General features: G+C 40.2%; 4 protein-coding genes across 6 annotated transcripts in view; 2 read left to right on the forward strand and 2 right to left on the reverse strand.

The window, feature by feature from the left end:
• The window catches only part of plcb1 (phospholipase C beta 1), a 37,582-nt gene extending 36,288 nt beyond the window's left edge, over nucleotides 1–1,294 (forward strand). Inside the window, exons 31-32 of one of the 2 annotated variants that reach the window (XM_085799365.1) lie at nucleotides 743–933; nucleotides 979–995. In XM_085799365.1, the coding sequence (XP_085655491.1) occupies nucleotides 743–898 (156 nt within the window). In that variant the 3' untranslated portion in view covers nucleotides 899–933; nucleotides 979–995. Of the gene's footprint in view, nucleotides 1–742 lie in introns of both variants that reach the window. The other variant, XM_085799367.1, reaches the window with a different exon arrangement.
• A 2,987-nt stretch (nucleotides 1,295–4,281) lies between these two features.
• Nucleotides 4,282–19,158, forward strand: part of napba (N-ethylmaleimide-sensitive factor attachment protein, beta a) — a 41,875-nt gene continuing 26,998 nt past the window's right edge. The window contains exons 1-2 of the mRNA XM_085799357.1: nucleotides 4,282–4,496; nucleotides 9,220–9,299. Coding sequence (XP_085655483.1) covers nucleotides 4,399–4,496; nucleotides 9,220–9,299 — 178 coding nt within the window. The 5' untranslated portion in view covers nucleotides 4,282–4,398. The remainder of the gene's footprint in view (nucleotides 4,497–9,219; nucleotides 9,300–19,158) is intronic.
• LOC146973093 (tripartite motif-containing protein 16-like) lies at nucleotides 10,242–12,922 on the reverse strand. 2 transcript variants are annotated; one of them, XM_085799356.1, is made up of 2 exons: nucleotides 12,251–12,922; nucleotides 10,242–12,076 (listed from the first exon to the last, which is right to left on the reverse strand). In XM_085799356.1, exons 1-2 carry the CDS (start codon nucleotides 12,920–12,922, stop codon nucleotides 11,249–11,251), a joined length of 1,500 nt encoding a protein of 499 aa, XP_085655482.1. In that variant the 3' UTR covers nucleotides 10,242–11,248. The 2 variants fall into 2 exon arrangements, with proteins under 2 accessions (XP_085655482.1, XP_085655481.1); XM_085799355.1 differs by having other exon boundaries at nucleotides 10,242–12,922.
• Nucleotides 14,346–17,119, reverse strand: LOC146973094 (tripartite motif-containing protein 16-like). Its single transcript, XM_085799354.1, has one exon. The coding sequence runs from the start codon at nucleotides 17,117–17,119 to the stop codon at nucleotides 15,344–15,346; it is 1,776 nt and encodes a 591-aa protein (XP_085655480.1). The 3' UTR covers nucleotides 14,346–15,343.

The raw sequence follows: 19,158 nt of genomic DNA on the forward strand, positions 1-19,158 counted from the left end.
TTGCAACCGTTATATGAACATGCACTGCTATGCCGAGACCCCCTGTAACTCAGAGAAGCCACGGAGGACTCTGAAACTTCTCCCAGCCCTTAGTCCACATGAGGGTGAGTAGATAATGAGTGAAATTTGAATTTTGGGTGAACTATTCTTTTAATGTAAATGTGGTGATTTCTGTACGTAGGCTACAGAGCCCCCAGGCAGCGCTGCTCCTCTGCCCAATACACACATGAACCTTCACTTTTAATTCAAACAAACTAATGCGACTGCCACAATTGTTGCATTTCATCAATGAGACCAGCATTTATCTCCTAAAAAGAATGTTACCAGCCGGCGGTAAACCTCTAAAAACCTGCGGGTAAGTTAATTAGCGATCGTCTTTTCTCCCGGGATGACGACGGAGGTTGGCCGGCTGACGAGCTCTTCTGTCTCTGTGACGAGCCGTGACGTAGCAAACGTCTAAACAGCCGTCATTTCGATAGACCGACCTCACATTGGGGATCTAAACAGCTACTTTCAATTCAATTCAATTCAATTAGCTTTATTGGCATGAACAGAAATTTGTTGTTGCCAAAGCATTGTACAAACTATTTACAAAGGCATTTCAATATAACAAATATACAATATTACATATTTCAATATTCAATAACGAATAAACAATATTCCATATAAACTACATTACAACAGAATTTAGTACAATCAGTTAAGATGTTAAAGAGTTACTTTCTCTCTCTCTGTGTTGCAGCTGCAGGGAGCCATCGAGGCCGAGTTCCAGGAGAAGTTTGCATGTTTGCCCGGAGAGATCGAAGACTTCCTGCAGGACAGGAAGACGCCGGAGGTCAGAGGTCACAGCAAGTCCCGACCGTCCACGCCTCACGAGACTCTGTCAGAGGAGGACTGAGGAGAAAGAAGAAAGAAGAAGGAAGAGGAGGAGGAGTCAACAACCGAGAAGCAAATCAGAAGGATGCAAGACAGAGAGAGAAGGAGTGAGGGAGGAAAAGAAAAGAGGAGAAGAGAAATAAAAAAAGACTGTTACTTTTCTTTTTAATGGACGAATGCTTTAACAGTTTTTTAACTCTCGTTCTATAGCATGCACTTTGCTGTACTCCAGCGTTTAGTCAGATCCCATTTAGTCTGAACTTCTGTCATTTTGATGGACAACTGAAACCCAACAGTTTGTACTGCATGACATCTATCTATCTATCTATCTATCTATCTATCTATCTATCTATCTATCTATCTATCTATCTATCTATCTATCTATCTATCTATCTATCTATCTATCTATCTATCTATCAGTTTGTGAACCTGAGCACACATCAGACTCTGTCTCTTATTTTTTATATACAGACCGTGAGAGACGCAGCTGGAGGTTGATGGTTAATGCTGCACACACACACACACCGTTACGTAACACTGAATCATTTTAAAGGAGAGTTTGAAGGACGTGTTTCTTTACTCGTGAGGATTTTAACCCCTAAATGTCACCGTGCTGAACAAACCTGTAACCTTTAAACCTTCAAGTCTCAACAAACGTGAGTGAGGAGAAACTCAAAACTTGAAAACTTGAAATTGGATCTCAAAGATGTGAACACACATTTCATTAACTTATTTATTTCTTTGCATCAATAAATCAATACATCAATAAATCAATACATCAGTGCAAATAATGCCATGTAATATTTCAAGAGTAGCCTGTATCACCAGACCCTGTGAGTTTTTATTCATTCCAGAGCCCACTGGTGGTCAATGAAGGTATTACAAGTGAGCCGCCAAAAATATGCAAGTATAAATAAATAAAAACGACAAAATAATTTTAAATGTTTAAAAAAATATTATTCTAAAATCATTTAACAACTGTTCCTATTCTTTTTTTTTTTTCTTGTATTGCAGACTAGAAACCATGAAAGACGACCACCTGAAGTCTGAGGCAGTGACAAATGATTCTGGCAAAAAAAAAAGAATATAGGCCTATATTTAAATATATTAAACTGATCTCCTCCTGGTTTCACTTAAATCCTGGATGCTTGATTATTATGATGAAAATCCAAAGTGCTTTAAGACGACATCATAAAAGTCATGATCCACTGATGTAGAAGGTGAACAGGGTCTGATCCAGAGCTGCAGTGTTTGTTGTTGATTGATCTGGTTTTATTGTGATGAAGAAGGAGACTCTGTTTCATTATGCACTTATTTATTTATTAGTTTATTTATTTATTCACTAATGAGATGAGGTGACAAACGTCTCCAGGACATGAAGCTGCTGACATGTTGAAAATAGCCACAGTTTATTACAGCATGAGCGTTAACTTAAGGCTTTTATGGATTTTTAGAGATCGTCAGACTTTTACTTGTGTTTGTTAAACGTTTGGAGAGGATATGCACTGACAGATAAAGTACTTTGGTTCGTTTTTCTTTGTAAATTAAGTCATTTTTTAATTTATTTCCTTCTTTTTCTAAAGTGTCTGTTTTCTGACCAGAAGCAGCGTCGTCCATCGGTTCCCTCGGTTTTTTTTATTTTTAGACGTGGAGAAGCTGCCACTGCATGATCTGTTTCAATGATGTGGAAGTTGTTTTGACATATTTACCCTCTTCCTCCTCTTCTTCTTCCTCCTCCTCCTCCTCCTCCTCCTCTCCTGATTTTGATGATAATTAAGCAGCAACAGCTTCATTTATAAAAACCGTTTCAGACTGAAATGAGTCGACTTCTTTTTGACTCTTTGTACAGCGATCATCTCATCTGACAGAAACAGGACTTGTTGGGACATTTTACATGTTTTGTTTTGTTTTGTTTTCCTCTGGATTTAAACTGCTGAGGCTGAAGCTGCGTTCAACAACGTTTTATCAGAGAAAGTGAAGACTTCAACTCATCCAGATATTCAGCAGCTTGTTATGACATTTAGAAACATCATTAAATCATTGAGTTACAGTTCATGTGTTCAGAGCAGCTGAGGTTGTTGAACGCAGCCCGGCTCTATGATTAAAGTGAGCATGCTTTATTAGTCAGTTTATCTGTTTCCTGGTTTTAACTGAATGCTATTTTAAGACCGATCCGAAAAAACAACTATTAAAACATTTGATCTACAAACTTTCCTGCCTGATGCTGCTACTGATGTGTTAACTAATGTGTGTGTGTGTGTTATAATAGATAATTACTGTTGTCAAACACATCACAACAAACTCATCGCCCTCAAACTTTACTGCTGTTGTTGTGGTTTTGTTCACAAGCAGTGACGAGGCGTTCAATGTCCTCGGCTTCGTGGAGGAGGATTTTTTTTGAAGCTGTCACATTTTATTTAATGAGTGAAATAAACTGGATTTAAAGGATGAACTCAGACATTACAGATGTTCAGTGGAGTAAATCTACAGGTCATTAAACACTGTGTGAGTGTTCCTGCTGCAGCTCGTTTCTATAGTGTGTTGTTTTGATTACCGTATTTCCTCAGTGGAACATTTGATATTTATGCTTTTTATTTTTGGTTGAGATTCAGAATAGTTTCTGATTCCAAATACGAGAATTTGACATCCATAAAAATCATTATAGCTCTTATGTCTTTTAATCAGATGCTCAGAAAAGTTTTTGTGACGATTCCACAGATGAACATCAGTCATTCAGCCTCTTTTAGCTGAAAGTTTTGTTTAATTTTTGGCTCTTTTACCGTCTGTTTCAGTCTCCAAACTCCCATGAATGTTGTTTCTGGTTCTTCAGGTACAGTATAAATGTAAATTCACTTATAATTCATTAATTCATTAATATTTACATAACAAGTCTCATCAGAGAGATAAAAGAGAAAAAATGAGTCATGAAAAACAAAATGATGATTTTTCGAATAGCCTTGAACACCTTTTCCCATGTTTATAATAATAAATTAAAACAATTCAGTGTCACATTTCAATTATATTGTCAAATATTTAGCTTGACAACTCAACTTTAGATAACTTTTTGAATTTTATAGAAAGAATGAGAATTGGTCCTTATGGAAGAGGTTTGTGGACAATTATGCAGCTAAGAAAATCTTGATTTTAGGTTTTTATTATTTCACCAGCACTGATAAGAGATGGATATGAGAGCCGATTAAATGCCTGCAATGAAAATATATTGATTAGAATCTATAATGTGTGTGTGTGTGTTTTTTTATCATGCATCAGTGTGTGGTGGTGTGTGTCCTCTTCTCTCCAGCAGATGGAGGCATCGCGCCGTGAATGGCCTCTCTCTCTCTCTCCGTAGAAGAAGAGCCGCAGCATCAGCACCATCTCCTCCTCCTCCTCCTCTTCCTCTCCTCCTCCTCTCTGCTCTGCTCTGCTCTGCTCTGCTCTGCTCTGCTCCTCTCCGTCCACTGCGGAACATCACCACCTCGGCCTGTTTTCCTCCCCTCTCAGACCCAGCAGCAGCAGCTCGTCATGGACAACTCGGGCAAAGAGAAGGAGGCCATGCAGCTGATGGCTGAAGCCGACAAGAAGGTCAAGGCGTCCGGATCCTTCCTGGGAGGGATGTTCGGGTAAAAGGAGGCTTCCATTATCTTCTTCTGTTTACCTCTCTCTCTCTCTCTCTCTCTCTCTCTCTCTCTCTGTGGTATGGGGGGAGGGCTTCATGCATGCACGCACGCAGGGCCCATCACCAGACCTGTCACTGTTTCTGCTCTTATTCTCTGCGCTAAAATGTCCAAATCGCATCCAGCGGTGAATCCCTGTGTCACCGCGCTGTGATGGGCAGTGAGCCTAAAGATCCAGACGCCTGATGATCAGATCTTGTGTGTTGTATCCAATCATGTGTTTAGGATCAATAATGATCTGATCTGATCCGATCTTACTCTGTATAGGCTACATCGCTTTCACTTTCACTGTGACATTGCGTCCTTGTGAGATAAATATTCATCCAGCGGCGCCTCAGAGATCTGAGCTGTCATCGCTCTCTGGATGTGGCCTGCCTGCGTGTCGTGGCCTGTCACGCAACAGAAATGTAAATGTAGCTAGTGCATGATGATGGTCTGTCTGGTCTGGTGTAACGGAGCAGAGCAGAGCGGGGCTCGGCTGCAGCGTGAGGCCGAGCCAAGGCTGCAGGGAGGCGGGGAGAGCAGCGCAGTCAGGACGGTGCGAAGAAAACAGTCGGTGGTGGCGGTGGAGGTGGAGATGCGGGGGCTGTGTGTGTGTGTGTGTGTGTGTGTGTGTGTGTGTGTGTGTGTGTGTGTGTGTGTGTGTGTGTGTGTGTGTGTGTGTGTGTGTGTGTGTGTGTGTGTGCGTGTGTGTGTGTGTGTGAGAGAGAGAGAGAGAGAGAGAGAGAGAGAGCAGGATGATGATGGGAGTGGGCTGGTGGCCTTCATCATGTGTTTGGGAGGGGTGGATGTTTACAGGGAGGATGGAAAGACTGAGATAGATAGATAGATAGATAGATAGATAGATAGATAGATAGATAGATAGATAGATAGATAGATAGATAGATAGATAGATAGATAGATAGATAGATAGATAGATAGATAGATAGATAGATAGATAGATAGATGGTCCTTCACTGAGATTGGTTATTGAGTTGCTTCCTTTTAAATTTTAAATGGCAAACAGATAATCAATAAAACAGTCAATGGATGGATCAATAATGTAAAGTCACTGTCTCATCTGATGGACAGAAGAAACGCAGACACACTCTGACATCATTGCGTCAGTTTTTTTTTTTTGTCTTTGTCCTAAAAAAAATATACTTATGACGCTGGATCAATAAGTTGATCAAGATTCCTGATTTAGCCTCCGGCCCCAAACACTGAGACGTGAAGTGGGTCACATCTGTTCTGTCCACATGGGAAGCAGCAGGAGTTTTATTATTTATTTATATTTTTAATGAGTCTCAGTCGTGGATCAGTGATGACATCGTCCACTGTGACTCAGAGATACTTCACACTGATTCATTAAAACACTGTGTTCATGGAGAAATGGAGCATTAATTTGGCACTTACTCAAATACATGAAGGAAAAATATCTGAACTACAACATGTTATTGATCAAACAAACACCAAGAAAGTAACATCTGTAACATCTGCACTGGACTGAAACCTTCTCTGTTTGCTCACAACTCCACACAGAGAGAATCACCAGCAACAGCTGCAATAACAAGGATCAATAGGGTTCAATATGATTATAAGTAGGGATGTCCCGATCACATTTTTTTGCCCCCGAGTCCGAGTCCGAGTCATTTGATTTTGAGTATCTGCCGATACCGAGTCCCGATCCGATACTTTGGCAATGCAGTAAAGTTTTTAATGTAGATCAACTGTATCATCCCACTATTTTTCTGTTCTTTGTGCTCTACTAGGGATGTAACAATATCACAATCTCACAATAATACTCTACCTCAATAACAAGCCCATGACATTTATTGCAATATTGTAAACTCTCAATGTATATTAGCACAGTAGCTCCACAGTATAATATTAATGCCGTTATCCATAAGTCAACAACAAGAACATTTGGTCAAAAATAAAATAGCTTATCATGTTTTTCTCAATCACCAGCCTCTCTCCCCTGATCCCACCCTCTCCTGCCTTTCTGCCCCCCCCCCCCCCCCTCACCTCGCTCCTTCTCCCTCCCTCACTCACTCCGCTCCTTCTCCCTCACTCCCTCCCTCCCTCACCCAGCTCACCTTGTTCCTTCTCCCTCTCTAACTTTAAATAAATACCTGGTTCTGTATCTGCCATCACGCAACACAACGGTAGTTTTTTATTCAACAGTATGAGAAGTTTAACAATGTCCGCGACATCTGCGCGGTCGGTCCGTGTGTCGGTCTCACGTGCGTTACGTCGGACTCGCTCTCAGTAGAAGCTGCAGTGACTGTTGTTGCTGCAGGTGTGTGTAGCGCTCAAACATCAACAACAAGCTGCTTGGAAGTCAGCAGTGAAACAACGCAGCCACACACACACAAACAAACAGTGAGCTGACACGGTGACACGATCGTCTCTCACACTCTCGCAAGCGCCGTCATTTCATATCGTTACTTGTCCACGACGACGCAGCCACACACACACACCATGGAGCTGTGCGCCACAGACCATGCACGAAACACAAGCACGCTGCACCGAATGCGCGTCGCTTTGGGTAATGAGCGCACATGACGAACGTCTACAGTAAAAGTAATGTGTTTGAGAGTGCAAAAGATACATCTGAACGCCCCCCATGCGGCCCGTCTTCGCTTTAGACAGATAGGAAAACCCTGACATGTAGATATGTAATATATCCGATTCCTGATCGGGATGTAACGTCCGATTCCGATCGAGTCTGAAACCACGTGATCGACCCCGATTTCCGATCACGTGATCGGATCGGGACATCCCTAATTATAAGTGCAATATTTGAACTAAAGCTAATATAATAAAACTATTATAACTTAAGAAATTGCAGATGCAGTTTGATTTATCTCCTTATTGCAGCTATAAATCATGTCTGTCAAGGAAAAACATCTGTTTTCTCTAACAAGATGAAGTTCTCAGTCTGTTCATGGCACTTGAATCATCTTTATTCCTGATAAATGTGATTCTCAATCCAACAAACTGATCAATACAGTCAGAAAAAAGTCCTCCAGTATTGAACATTTTTAGAAATTTATATAATCAAACCCTAAAAACATATGCACACCTCAAAAGACAGACAGGTGTTTCAGAGGAGAGGACTGAACGGCTGGTTTATGGGTTACAATGTTTCCGTCTTCATGTTGTAACCTCAGTAAACCTGATGCAGTGTGCAGGAGTTTCCTTTGTTGAGTAATTTATAATATAAATGTTTGATACTTGGTAATATCATGATGTATTGATTTTCATTTTTTTCTACTAACAGTCTGTCGTTGCAGGTGTTTCCTCCTCTGACTCTCACGTTTTTACCTGAAGTCAAAATAACTAATACATCTACAGTATATAATCTATATAGGAGTCCTCAGATTTAACAGTTATTACACACTTATTGATATGTAATGATTAGATGATGAGACTGTTCAGTCTCTCCACCTGCTGCTCAGTGTCTCTGTCTCTCTGTCTGATGGAGGAGGATGGAAACTCTGTGAACTAGTTCATGCTGCCGTCACGTGACCTCATGTAGGTAGGACGTATGTCAGACTGGATGTTCAAATTAACACAAGGCAAGAAAGAAAGAAGAAGAAGAAAGAAAGAGGTAAAAAGACAGAGAAAGGGGGTAGAAGAAAGAAAGAAGAAAAATGGAAAAAAGAGACAGAGAGGGGGTGATAGATAGAGGTAGATAGATAGAGATAGAGAGGGGTAGAAAGAAAGAAAGAAAGAAAGAAAGAAAGAAAGAAAGAAAGAAAGAAAGAAAGAAAAAAGAGACAGAGAGGGGGATGATAGAAAGAGGTAGATAGATAGACATAGAGAGGGGTAGAAAGAAGGAAGTAAAAAGAAAGAGAAAGAAAGAAAGAAAGAAAGAAAGAAAGAAAGAAAGAAAGAAAGAAAGAAAGAAAGAAAGAAAGAAAGAAAGAAAGAATAGAGACATCCAGAGAGGGATGATAGAAAGAGGTAGATAGAGAAAGGGGGTAGAAAGAAAGAAAGAAAGAAAGAAAGAAAGAAAGAAAGAAAGAAAGAAAGAACGAACGAAAGAAAGAAAGAAAGAAAGAAAGAAAGAAAGAAAGAAAGAAAGAAAGAAAGAAAGAAAGAAAGAATAGAGACATCCAGAGAGGGATGATAGAAAGAGGTAGATAGAGAAAGGGGGTAGAAAGAAAGAAAGAAAAAAGAGACAGAGAGGGGGATGATAGAAAGAGGTAGATAGACAGAGATAGAGAGGGGTAGAGGGAAAGAAGTAAAAAGACAGAGAAAGAAAGAACAAAAGAGTGATTTGCTGATGTGAGCAGATTTCAGAGTTTGAGCTGCTGCTGCTTCAGGCGTCTGTGTGTGTGTCCTCACACCGACGTCCTTCAACTGGACACTGCTGCTGCTGCTGCTGCTGCTGCTGCTGCTGCTGCTGCTGCTGCTGTTGGTGCATGATAATTTAACACAGCTTTTCATTTTAGTGTGTGTGTGTGTGTGACGGTTTTCAATATTAAAATGAATCAACGCTCAGAAAAATGAAGCTTGAAAAAAAAAATCTATTATTACCTACTATTTTAAAAGTGCGTCACAAATTGAAAAGGTCAACAAGCTGGAAATGATTCATTTGTTTTTCTCTTTCTCTTTCTGTGTGTGTGTGTGTCTGTGTGTGTGTGTGTGTGTGTGTGTGTGTGTGTGTGTGTGTCGACAGGGGGAACCATAAGGTGGAGGACGCCTGTGAAATGTACGCCAGAGCAGCCAACATGTTTAAGATGGCAAAGAACTGGAGTGGTAGGTAACACACACACACACACACACACACACACACAGTGTACGTCACATCCATACTGCACGCTCAACAAAAATAAATGAACACATAAATCTGTGCACAAATAAACAAACACCCACTCAAACTCCCCCACACTCTTACACACACACACACACACCTATCCCAATGCTGTTTTTCCACCCACATTTCAACTGTGTATAAATAATGCAGCAGTCAGCAGCGCACAATATTGCGTCGCCAGCCTTAAACACAAACACACACAATGGACTCATATATGAACATTAATGATGACGACTTTGTTGCAGAAACCTGAAAAGACAAAGGAGCCAATAATAGATCAGACTTCAGCTCTTTAGATGTGTGTGTGTTTGTGTGCGTGTGTGTAATCATGATCACAGTCATTTGTGTATTTGTTTATTTATAGGATCCCCATTAGCCGATGTCATGACATTAGACTGTAACACCTCATCATCATATACACAAACAGCAAACAGTCTAATCTAAAATATATTATTAGGTACAAAGAATACATCATACATCACATTACAGTACCACAACAGTTCAACCCACAAATAAATTCCTATAATAAATTATTATACATTATACAGTATATGTCTTACTCATTGAATTTACAATTTATTTAAAAAATAGTTTATTACTACCTTTTAAAAATGTGTTTTGAGTTAATATTTTTGATGTTATATAGGTAACAATGTGTTCCATCCTATAATGGCTCTGTATATTACAGTAGGTTTTACGTAAAAAGTTTGTTCTTGGTTTAGGTGCCAGTAAATTATCACATCTTGATTGTCTGGTTGCATATTTGTTGACATTTCTGGTGAACACTATCTGGTCTGGGAAATATTGTGGTTTTTTATTGTTACGTAATCAAATTTCTCATGAAATTTATAGGAGACTTAATTTCAGTCTGTCTCCAACCAGAAGCCATGATAAATTCTGATGCATTTTTAAGATATTTGCATGCAGTGAACAATTGAAATGGGCTTCCATACTTATGAATGTGCTATGCACCCACACTTCACATAAAGTGTTCCCCCTAATTCTAATGTTTCCCATCATCTCTCATATGTGTAATCCTTGTTCTCTCACTAAATGTCAAAGATCCTGTATCCTTATGTCTAAAGAAGACCTTCAAAAGTAAACGCAACGGAAATATTACTCATTGATTCTTATACTACATATGGAGAATCATTTATTCACTTCAGTTACATTTACAACATTCAAACAGTTTGTTTAAATGAATCTCAGATATGGAAAAGAAAATAATAAATCATCTCCTACAGTAATTAGTGATAATCATAAATCCGGGAGACCTTATTTATGGATGGATTTAAACAACAACATTTGATCTGACAAACACATCACTGGAAATGTAATTCTAGATCTTTTTTTTTTTTGTTACACACTGAAAAGAAAATATCCCAATAGCCCATACAGTGTAAGATAAGCAACAACAACAACAACAACAACAACAACAAACAAATCAGTGTAAATGTGATTGTAGATTTCTTAGTTTCCACAGTGAGAACAAAGCTCAGTGATAAAGGAAGGTCTGGTGGTTTCTCTGTTAAGGCCCAAACAACAACAACAACACACAAACACATCAACACAAATATCCAACAAACATTCAGAGCTCAGAGAAGTTTCTATTTCCATGTGGAGAAATGTGAGTTTAGGTAAAGAAACTTCATCATGAGCAGTGATCTCCTCCACGGCTCCAGCTCCACCTCAACAAACTCAAACATCAACACAACGAGAAAATGACAACAAGAGGTCAAAGTCCCGCCCACAATGTTTAATGATTGACAGGTGATCTCTGTGCAGTGCAGAGACACAACAGCAATGAGCTTTTAGCAACAAACATGGAGACTAAAGAAAGTGATGAACTAAAATACAGATTTTAACCAACTGCTCCTTCAATGATCTTTGTCTATTTGAGTTTACACAACTCTGCTGTGACTCCAATAGACCAAGCAAACCCAACTCCAGCATGTAGAGGCTGAGTGAATGTGGTCTGGACTCTGTGGAGGAGAGTCATGGTTTCAGAGACGCTGTAGAAGGACAGAATACCTGCTCTGTGATCCAGGTACACTCCTACTCTGGAGGACCGAGGACCTGAGACTGGAGTCTGGATATTGTTGAACCTAAATGTGAAACTGTTGTTGTAACAATCTAATGACCAAGATTTGTCATTATCTCCAAACCAACTTTCCCACTCTGCTCTGCTGATATTCTTGTATGCGACTGCTACATAAACTTCTCCTGCTCTCCACTCCACCTCCCAGTAACAACGTCCAGTCAGACTCTCTCTACTCAGGACCTGAGGACATGAAGTGAATCTGTCTGGGTGACGAGAATAAGACTGAACTTTACCCATATGTGTCACTTTTCTGTTTCCTTCAGATAATAACAGTTGTGTGTGCGCTGTGTTTGGATCCAGTGTGATTTCCTGTGAATATCTTAAGAAGTCAGCTCTGGTCCTGGGCTCTGGTGGTGGTGACAGTAAAACATCCACTTGAGTCTCTGTCAGTGAGACGTTTGTCCATGTGTCTCTCAGAAGGTCCTGTAGTTTGTCTCTGAGCTGTGACACAGCTGCTGTCACATCCTCAAAGTGTCTGAGAGGACGGATGTTGATGCTGGATGAGTGTGTAGATGGACTGAGTGCTGACAGTGAGGGGTAGTTGTGTAGAAACTGGGTGTGATCCTCTGTGTGCGACAGCAGCTTCAGCTCAGCGTCTTTCCTCTTCAGCTCAGTGATCTCCTGCTCCAGCTTCTTCTGAAGCTCTTTGACTCCACTCACTTGAGTTTCCTGCTGGGATCTGATCTGCTGCTTCAGCTCAGAGCTTCTTTTCTCCATCAGACGGATCAGCTGAGTGAAGATCTTCTCACTGTCCTCCACTGCTTTATCAGCAGAGCCATTGATGGCCTCCACCTCCTGTTGAAGCACCTTCACATCTTTCTCTGTGTCCTGGATTCTCTTCTGGATTTTCTGTCGACTCAGCTGCAGCTCTCTCTGCCTCTCAGTCCTTTCTGCTGCAGCTGAGACTGTGTCGTGGCCTCTATGTTCATCCACAAGGCAGACAAGACAAATACACTTCTTATCAGTGCGGCAGAAAATCTTCAGCACCTCATTATGACGAGAGCAGATGTTCTCCTGGAGCTTCTTGGAGGGCTCCACCAGCTTGTGATTCTTAAATGTAGGAGACTCAAAATGAGGTTGGAGATGATTCTCACAGTAGGAGGCCAGACATTGCAGACAGGACTTGACAGCTTTGAGTTTCCTCCCAGTGCAGAAATCACAGGCCACATCTTCAGGTCCAGCATAGCAGTGATCAGCAGGAGCAGCTTGGAGTCCAGTCTTCTTCAGCTCCTCCACCAAAGCTGCAAACATGATGTTTTTCACCAGAGGAGGCCTCGGTGTGAAGGTCTGCCTACACTGAGGACAGCTGTAGATGTTCTTCCTATTCTCTGCATCCCAGTGGGTTTTAATACAGCTGAAGCAGTAGCTGTGTCCACAGGGAATAGTCACTGGATCCTTCAGTAGATCCAGACAGATGGAACAAGAGAAGGTCTCCTGGTCCAGATGAACTCCTTTCTGCGCCATTTCACCTCTCACAGACGACGACGACGACTGTCTGAGTTTCTGTTGCTCAGAAGTGAAACTAGTTTGAGCTCTGATCTCAACAACATGTGTCTCTGCAGTGAACGGGGCCTGTCGGCTCCTCCTCTTCACCACATGTTGGTTCCACCCATCTTCAAACTGTAGATCTGAAGGGGAGGGAACAAGGAAACACATGATCAAGGTGCAGCTCAATGTGTTTGACAGCAGATAATCAGATATTGCCTCATTCCAGTGCAAGGAGCAGCAGCTGTAAATCTCAACTTTTCCTATTTACAATGAAGTCTGGTTGTATTACTGTTAATTTATAGACTCAAGAAAACATCCATTCCAGACATGGAAGATGCTCAACATATTAATTTTCAGTTCTCACACACTATATACATACAAAGTGCAAAAATACATATCACCAAAGTTTATTGTCAACAACATTAGCTATATATTCAGACATTTCACTCAGAGAATGCAAACATTGGTCTATTAGCTGTCATACATCATTCTCTGTAGTGTAATGATCTCATCTATTGATACCTGGAGTACAACATACACTGATTGTTTCTGTAAAGTTGGGACAAGAGCAACAAAAGGCTGGAAAAGTAAATGACACGAATAATAAACAGCTGGAGGAGCAACTAGTTAGGTTAATTAGTAACATGGGTATGATTATAATCATGATGTTTACACTTTGATTAACGCTCATAGACCTTATTAGTGAGTGGATCTGAACAAACACATTAACACAAATATCCAACAAACATTCAGAGCTCAGAGAAGTTTCTATTTCCATGTGGAGAAATGTGAGTTCAGGTAAAGAAACATCATCATGAGCAGTGATCTCCTCCACGGCTCCAGCTCCACCTCAACAAACTCAAACATCAACACAACAAGAAATGACAACAAGAGGTCAAAGTCCCGCCCACAATGTTTAATGATTGACAGGTGATCTCTGTGCAGTGCAGAGACACAACAGCAATGAGCTTTTAGAATACATCATACATCACATTACAGTACCACAACAGTTCAACCCACAAATAAATTCCTATAATAAATTATTACACATTATACAGTATATGTCTTACTCATTGAATTTACAATTTATTTAAAAAATAGTTTATTACTACCTTTTTAAAAATGTGTTTTGAGTTAATATTTTTGATGTTATTAGGTAATAATGTGTTCCATCCTATAATGGCTCTGTATATTACAGTAGGTTTTACGTAAAAAGTTTGTTCTTGGTTTAGGAGCCAGTAAATGATCACATCTTGATTGTCTGGTTGCATATTTGTTGACATTTCTGGTGAACACTATCTGGTCTGAGAAATATTGTGGTTTTGTATTGTTACAGTACGTAATCCAATTTCTCATGAAAGTTATAGGAGACTTAATTTCAGTCTGTCTCCAACCAGAAGCCATGATAAATTCTGATGCATTTTTAAGATATTTGCATGCAGTGAACAATTGAAATGGGCTTCCATACTTATGAATGTGCTATGCACCCACACTTCACATAAAGTGTTCCCCCTAATTCTAATGTTCCCCATCATCTCTCATATGTGTAATCCTTGTTCTCTCACTAAATGTCAAAGATCCTGTATCCTTATGTCTAAAGAAGACCTTCAAAAGTAAACACAACGGAAATATTACTCATTGATTCTTATACTACATACGGAGAATCATTTATTCACTTCAGTTACATTTACAACATTCAAACAGTTTGTTTAAATGAATCTCAGATATGGAAAAGAAAATAATAAATCATCTCCTACAGTAATTAGTGATAATCATAAATCCGGGAGACCTTATTTATGGATGGATTTAAACAACAACATTTGATCTGACAAACACATCACTGTAAATGTAATTCTAGATCTTTTTTTTTTTTGTTACACACTGAAAAGAAAATATCCCAATAGCCCATACAGTGTAAGATAAGCAACAACAACAACAACAACAACAAACAAATCAGTGTAAATGTGATTGTAGATTTCTTAGTTTCCACAGTGAGAACAAAGCTCAGTGATAAAGGAAGGTCTGGTGGTTTCTCTGTTAAGGCCCAAACAACAACACCACACAAACACATCAACACAAATATCCAACAAACATTCAGAGCTCAGAGAAGTTTCTATTTCCATGTGGAGAAATGTGAGTTCAGGTAAAGAAACGTCATCATGAGCAGTGATCTCCTCCACGGCTCCAGCTCCACCTCAACAAACTCAAACATCAACACAACAAGAAAATGACAACAAGAGGTCAAAGTCCCGCCCACAATGTTTAATGATTGACAGGTGATCTCTGTGCAGTGCAGAGACACAACAGCAATGAGCTTTTAGCAACAAACATGGAGACTAAAGAAAGTGATGAACTAAAATACAGATTTTAACCAACTGCTCCTTCAATGATCTTTGACTATTTGAGTTTACACAACTCTGCTGTGCATCCATCAAACCCGTGAAGACAAAGTCCAGCATGTAGAGGCTGAGTGAATGTGGTCTGGACTCTGTGGAGGAGAGTCATGGTTTCAGAGACGCTGTAGAAGGACAGAATACCTGCTCTGTGATCCAGGTACACTCCTACTCTGGAGGACTGAGGACCTGAGACTGGAGTCTTGATCTTGTTGAACCTAAATGTGAAACTGTTGTTGAAACAATCTAATGACCAAGATTTGTCATTACGTCCAAACAAACTTTCATTCCCTGCTCTGCTGACATTCTTGTATGCGACTGCTACATCAACTCCTTCTCCTCTCCTCTCCACCTCCCAGTAACAACGTCCAGTCAGACTCTCTCTACTCAGGACCTGAGGACACCATGAAGTGAATCTGTCTGGGTGACTAGAATAAGACTGATCTTTACTCATATATGTCACTTTTCTGTTTCCTTCAGATAATAACAGGTGTCTGTTTGCTGTGTTTGGATCCAGTGTGATTTCCTGTGAATATCTTAAGAAGTCAGCTCTGGTCCTGGGCTCTGGTGGTGGTGACAGTAAAACATCCACTTGAGTCTGTACTGGTACTGGTCGGTTGAATTGCCCCCTTGGCCCTACCCCTTTGTTTTGCGCGTTCACGTGAAGTGGTAGGGTGACCCGATTCTGAGTCACTTGAGTCTCAGTCCTTGAGACGTTTGTCCATGTGTCTCTCAGAAGGTCCTGTAGTTTGTCTCTGAGCTCTGACACAGCTGCTGTCACATCCTCAAAGTGTCTGAGAGGACGGATGTTGATGCTGGATGAGTGTGTAGATGGACTGAGTGCTGACAGTGAGGGGTAGTTGTGTAGAAACTGGGTGTGATCCTCTGTGTGTGACAGCAGCTTCAGCTCAGCGTCTTTCCTCTTCAGCTCAGTGATCTCCTGCTCCAGCTTCTTCTGAAGCTCTTTGACTCCACTCACTTGAGTTTCCTGCTGGGATCTGATCTGCTGCTTCAGCTCAGAGCTTCTTTTCTCCATGAGACGGATCAGCTGAGTGAAGATCTTCTCACTGTCCTCCACTGCTTTATCAGCAGAGCCATTGATGGCCTCCACCTCCTGTTGAAGCACCTTCACGTCTTTCTCTCTGTCCTGGATTCTCTTCTGGATTTTCTGTCGACTCAGCTGCAGCTCTCTCTGCCTCTCAGTCCTTTCTGCTGCAGCTGAGACGTCGTGGCCTCTATGTTCATCCACAAGGCAGACAAGACAAATACACTTCTTATCAGTGCGGCAGAAAATCTTCAATACCTCATTATGACGTGAGCAGATGTTCTCCTGGAGCTTCTTGGAGGGCTCCACCAGCTTGTGATTCTTAAATGTAGGAGACTCAAAATGAGGTTGGAGATGATTCTCACAGTAGGAGGCCAGACATTGCAGACAGGACTTGACAGCTTTGAGTTTCCTCCCAGTGCAGAAATCACAGGCCACATCTTCAGGTCCAGCATAGCAGTGATCAGCAGGAGCAGCTTGGAGTCCAGTCTTCTTCAGCTCCTCCACTAAAGCTGCTAACATGGTGCTTTTCACCAGAGGAGGTCTCGGTGTGAAGGTCTGCCTACACTGAGGACAGCTGTAGATTTTCTTCCCATCCTCTGCATCCCAGTGGGTTTTAATACAGTTGAAGCAGTAGCTGTGTCCACAGGGAATAGTCACTGGATCCTTCAGTAGATCCAGACAGATGGAGCAAGAGAAGGTCTCCTGGTCCAGATGAACTCCTTTCTGCGCCATTTCACCTCTCACAGACGACGATGACGACGACTGTCTGAGTTTCTGTTGCTCAGAAGTGAAACTAGTTTGAGCTCTGATCTCAACAACATGTGTCTCTGCAGTGAACGGGGCCTGTCGGCTCCTCCTCTTCACCACATGTTGGTTCCACCCATCTTCAAACTGTAGATCTGAAGGGGAGGGAACAAGGAAACACCTGATCAAGGTGCAGCTCAGTGTGTTTGAGAGCAGATAATCAGATATTTCCTCATTCCAGTGCGAGGAGCAGCAGCTGTAAATCTCAACTTTTCCTATTTACAATGAAGTCTGGTTGTATTATTGTTACCTTATAGACTCAAGAAAACATCCATTCCAGACATGGAAGATGCTCAACACACTATATACATACACTATATACATACAAAGTGCAAAAATACATATCACCAAAGTTTATTGTCAACAACATTAGCTATATATTCAGACATTTCACTCAGAGAATGCAAACATTGGTCTGTCAGCTGTCATACATCATTCTCTGTAGTGTAATGATCTCATCTATTGATACCTGGAGTACAACATACACTGATTGTTTCTGTAAAGTTGGGACAAGAGCAACAAAAGGCTGGAAAAGTAAATTATAGGAATAATAAACAGCTGGAGGAGCAACTAGTTAGGTTAATTAGTAACATGGGTATGATTATAATCATGATGTTTACACTTTGATTAAAGCTCATAGACCTTATTAGTGAGTGGATCTGAACAAACACATCAACACAAATATCCAACAAACATTCAGAGCTGAGAGAAGTTTCTATTTCCATGTGGAGAAATGTGAGTTCAGGTAAAGAAACGTCATCATGAGCAGTGATCTCCTCCACGGCTCCAGCTCCACCTCAACAAACTCAAACATCAACACAACAAGAAATGACAACAAGAGGTCAAAGTCCCGCCCACAATGTTTAATGATTGACAGGTGATCTCTGTGCAGTGCAGAGACAAAACAGCAATGAGCTTTTAGAATACATCATACATCACATTACAGTACCACAACAGTTCAACCCACAAATAAATTCCCATAATAAATTATTATACATTATACAGTATATGTCTTACTCATTGAATTTACAATTTATTTAAAAAATAGTTTATTACTACCTTTTTAAAAATGTGTTTTGAGTTAATATTTTTGATGTTATTAGGTAATAATGTGTTCCATCCTATAATGGCTCTGTATATTACAGTAGGTTTTACGTAAAAAGTTTGTTCTTGGTTTAGGAGCCAGTAAATGATCACATCTTGATTGTCTGGTTGCATATTTGTTGACATTTCTGGTGAACACTATCTGGTCTGAGAAATATTGTGGTTTTTTATTGTTACGTAATCAAATTTCTCATGAAAGTTATAGGAGACTTAATTTCAGTCTGTCTCCAACCAGAAGCCATGATAAATTCTGATGCATTTTTAAGATATTTGCATGCAGTGAACAATTGAAATGGGCTTCCATACTTATGAATGTGCTATGCACCCACACTTCACATAAAGTGTTCCCCCTAATTCTAATGTTTCCCATCATCTCTCATATGTGTAATCCTTGTTCTCTCACTAAATGTCAAAGATCCTGTATCCTTATGTCTAAAGAAGACCTTCAAAAGTAAACACAACGGAAATATTACTCATTGATTCTTATACTACATACGGAGAATCATTTATTCACTTCAGTTACATTTACAACATTCAAACAGTTTGTTTAAATGAATCTCAGATATGGAAAAGAAAATAATAAATAATCTCCTACAGTAATTAGTGATAATCATAAATCCGGGAGACCTTATTTATGGATGGATTTAAACAACAACATTTGATCTGACAAACACATCACTGTAAATGTAATTCTAGATCTTTTTTTTTTTGTTACACACTGAAAATAAAATATCCCAATAGCCCATACAGTGTAAGATAAGCAACAACAACAACAACAACAACAAACAAATCAGTGTAAATGTGATTATAGATTTCTTAGTTTCCACAGTGAGAACAAAGCTCAGTGATAAAGGAAGGTCTGG

The sequence above is a fragment of the Trachurus japonicus genome, chromosome 15 (assembly GCF_045865225.1).
Source record: "Trachurus japonicus isolate A0001 chromosome 15, Traja_1.0".
Lineage (NCBI taxonomy): Eukaryota > Metazoa > Chordata > Actinopteri > Carangiformes > Carangidae > Trachurus > Trachurus japonicus.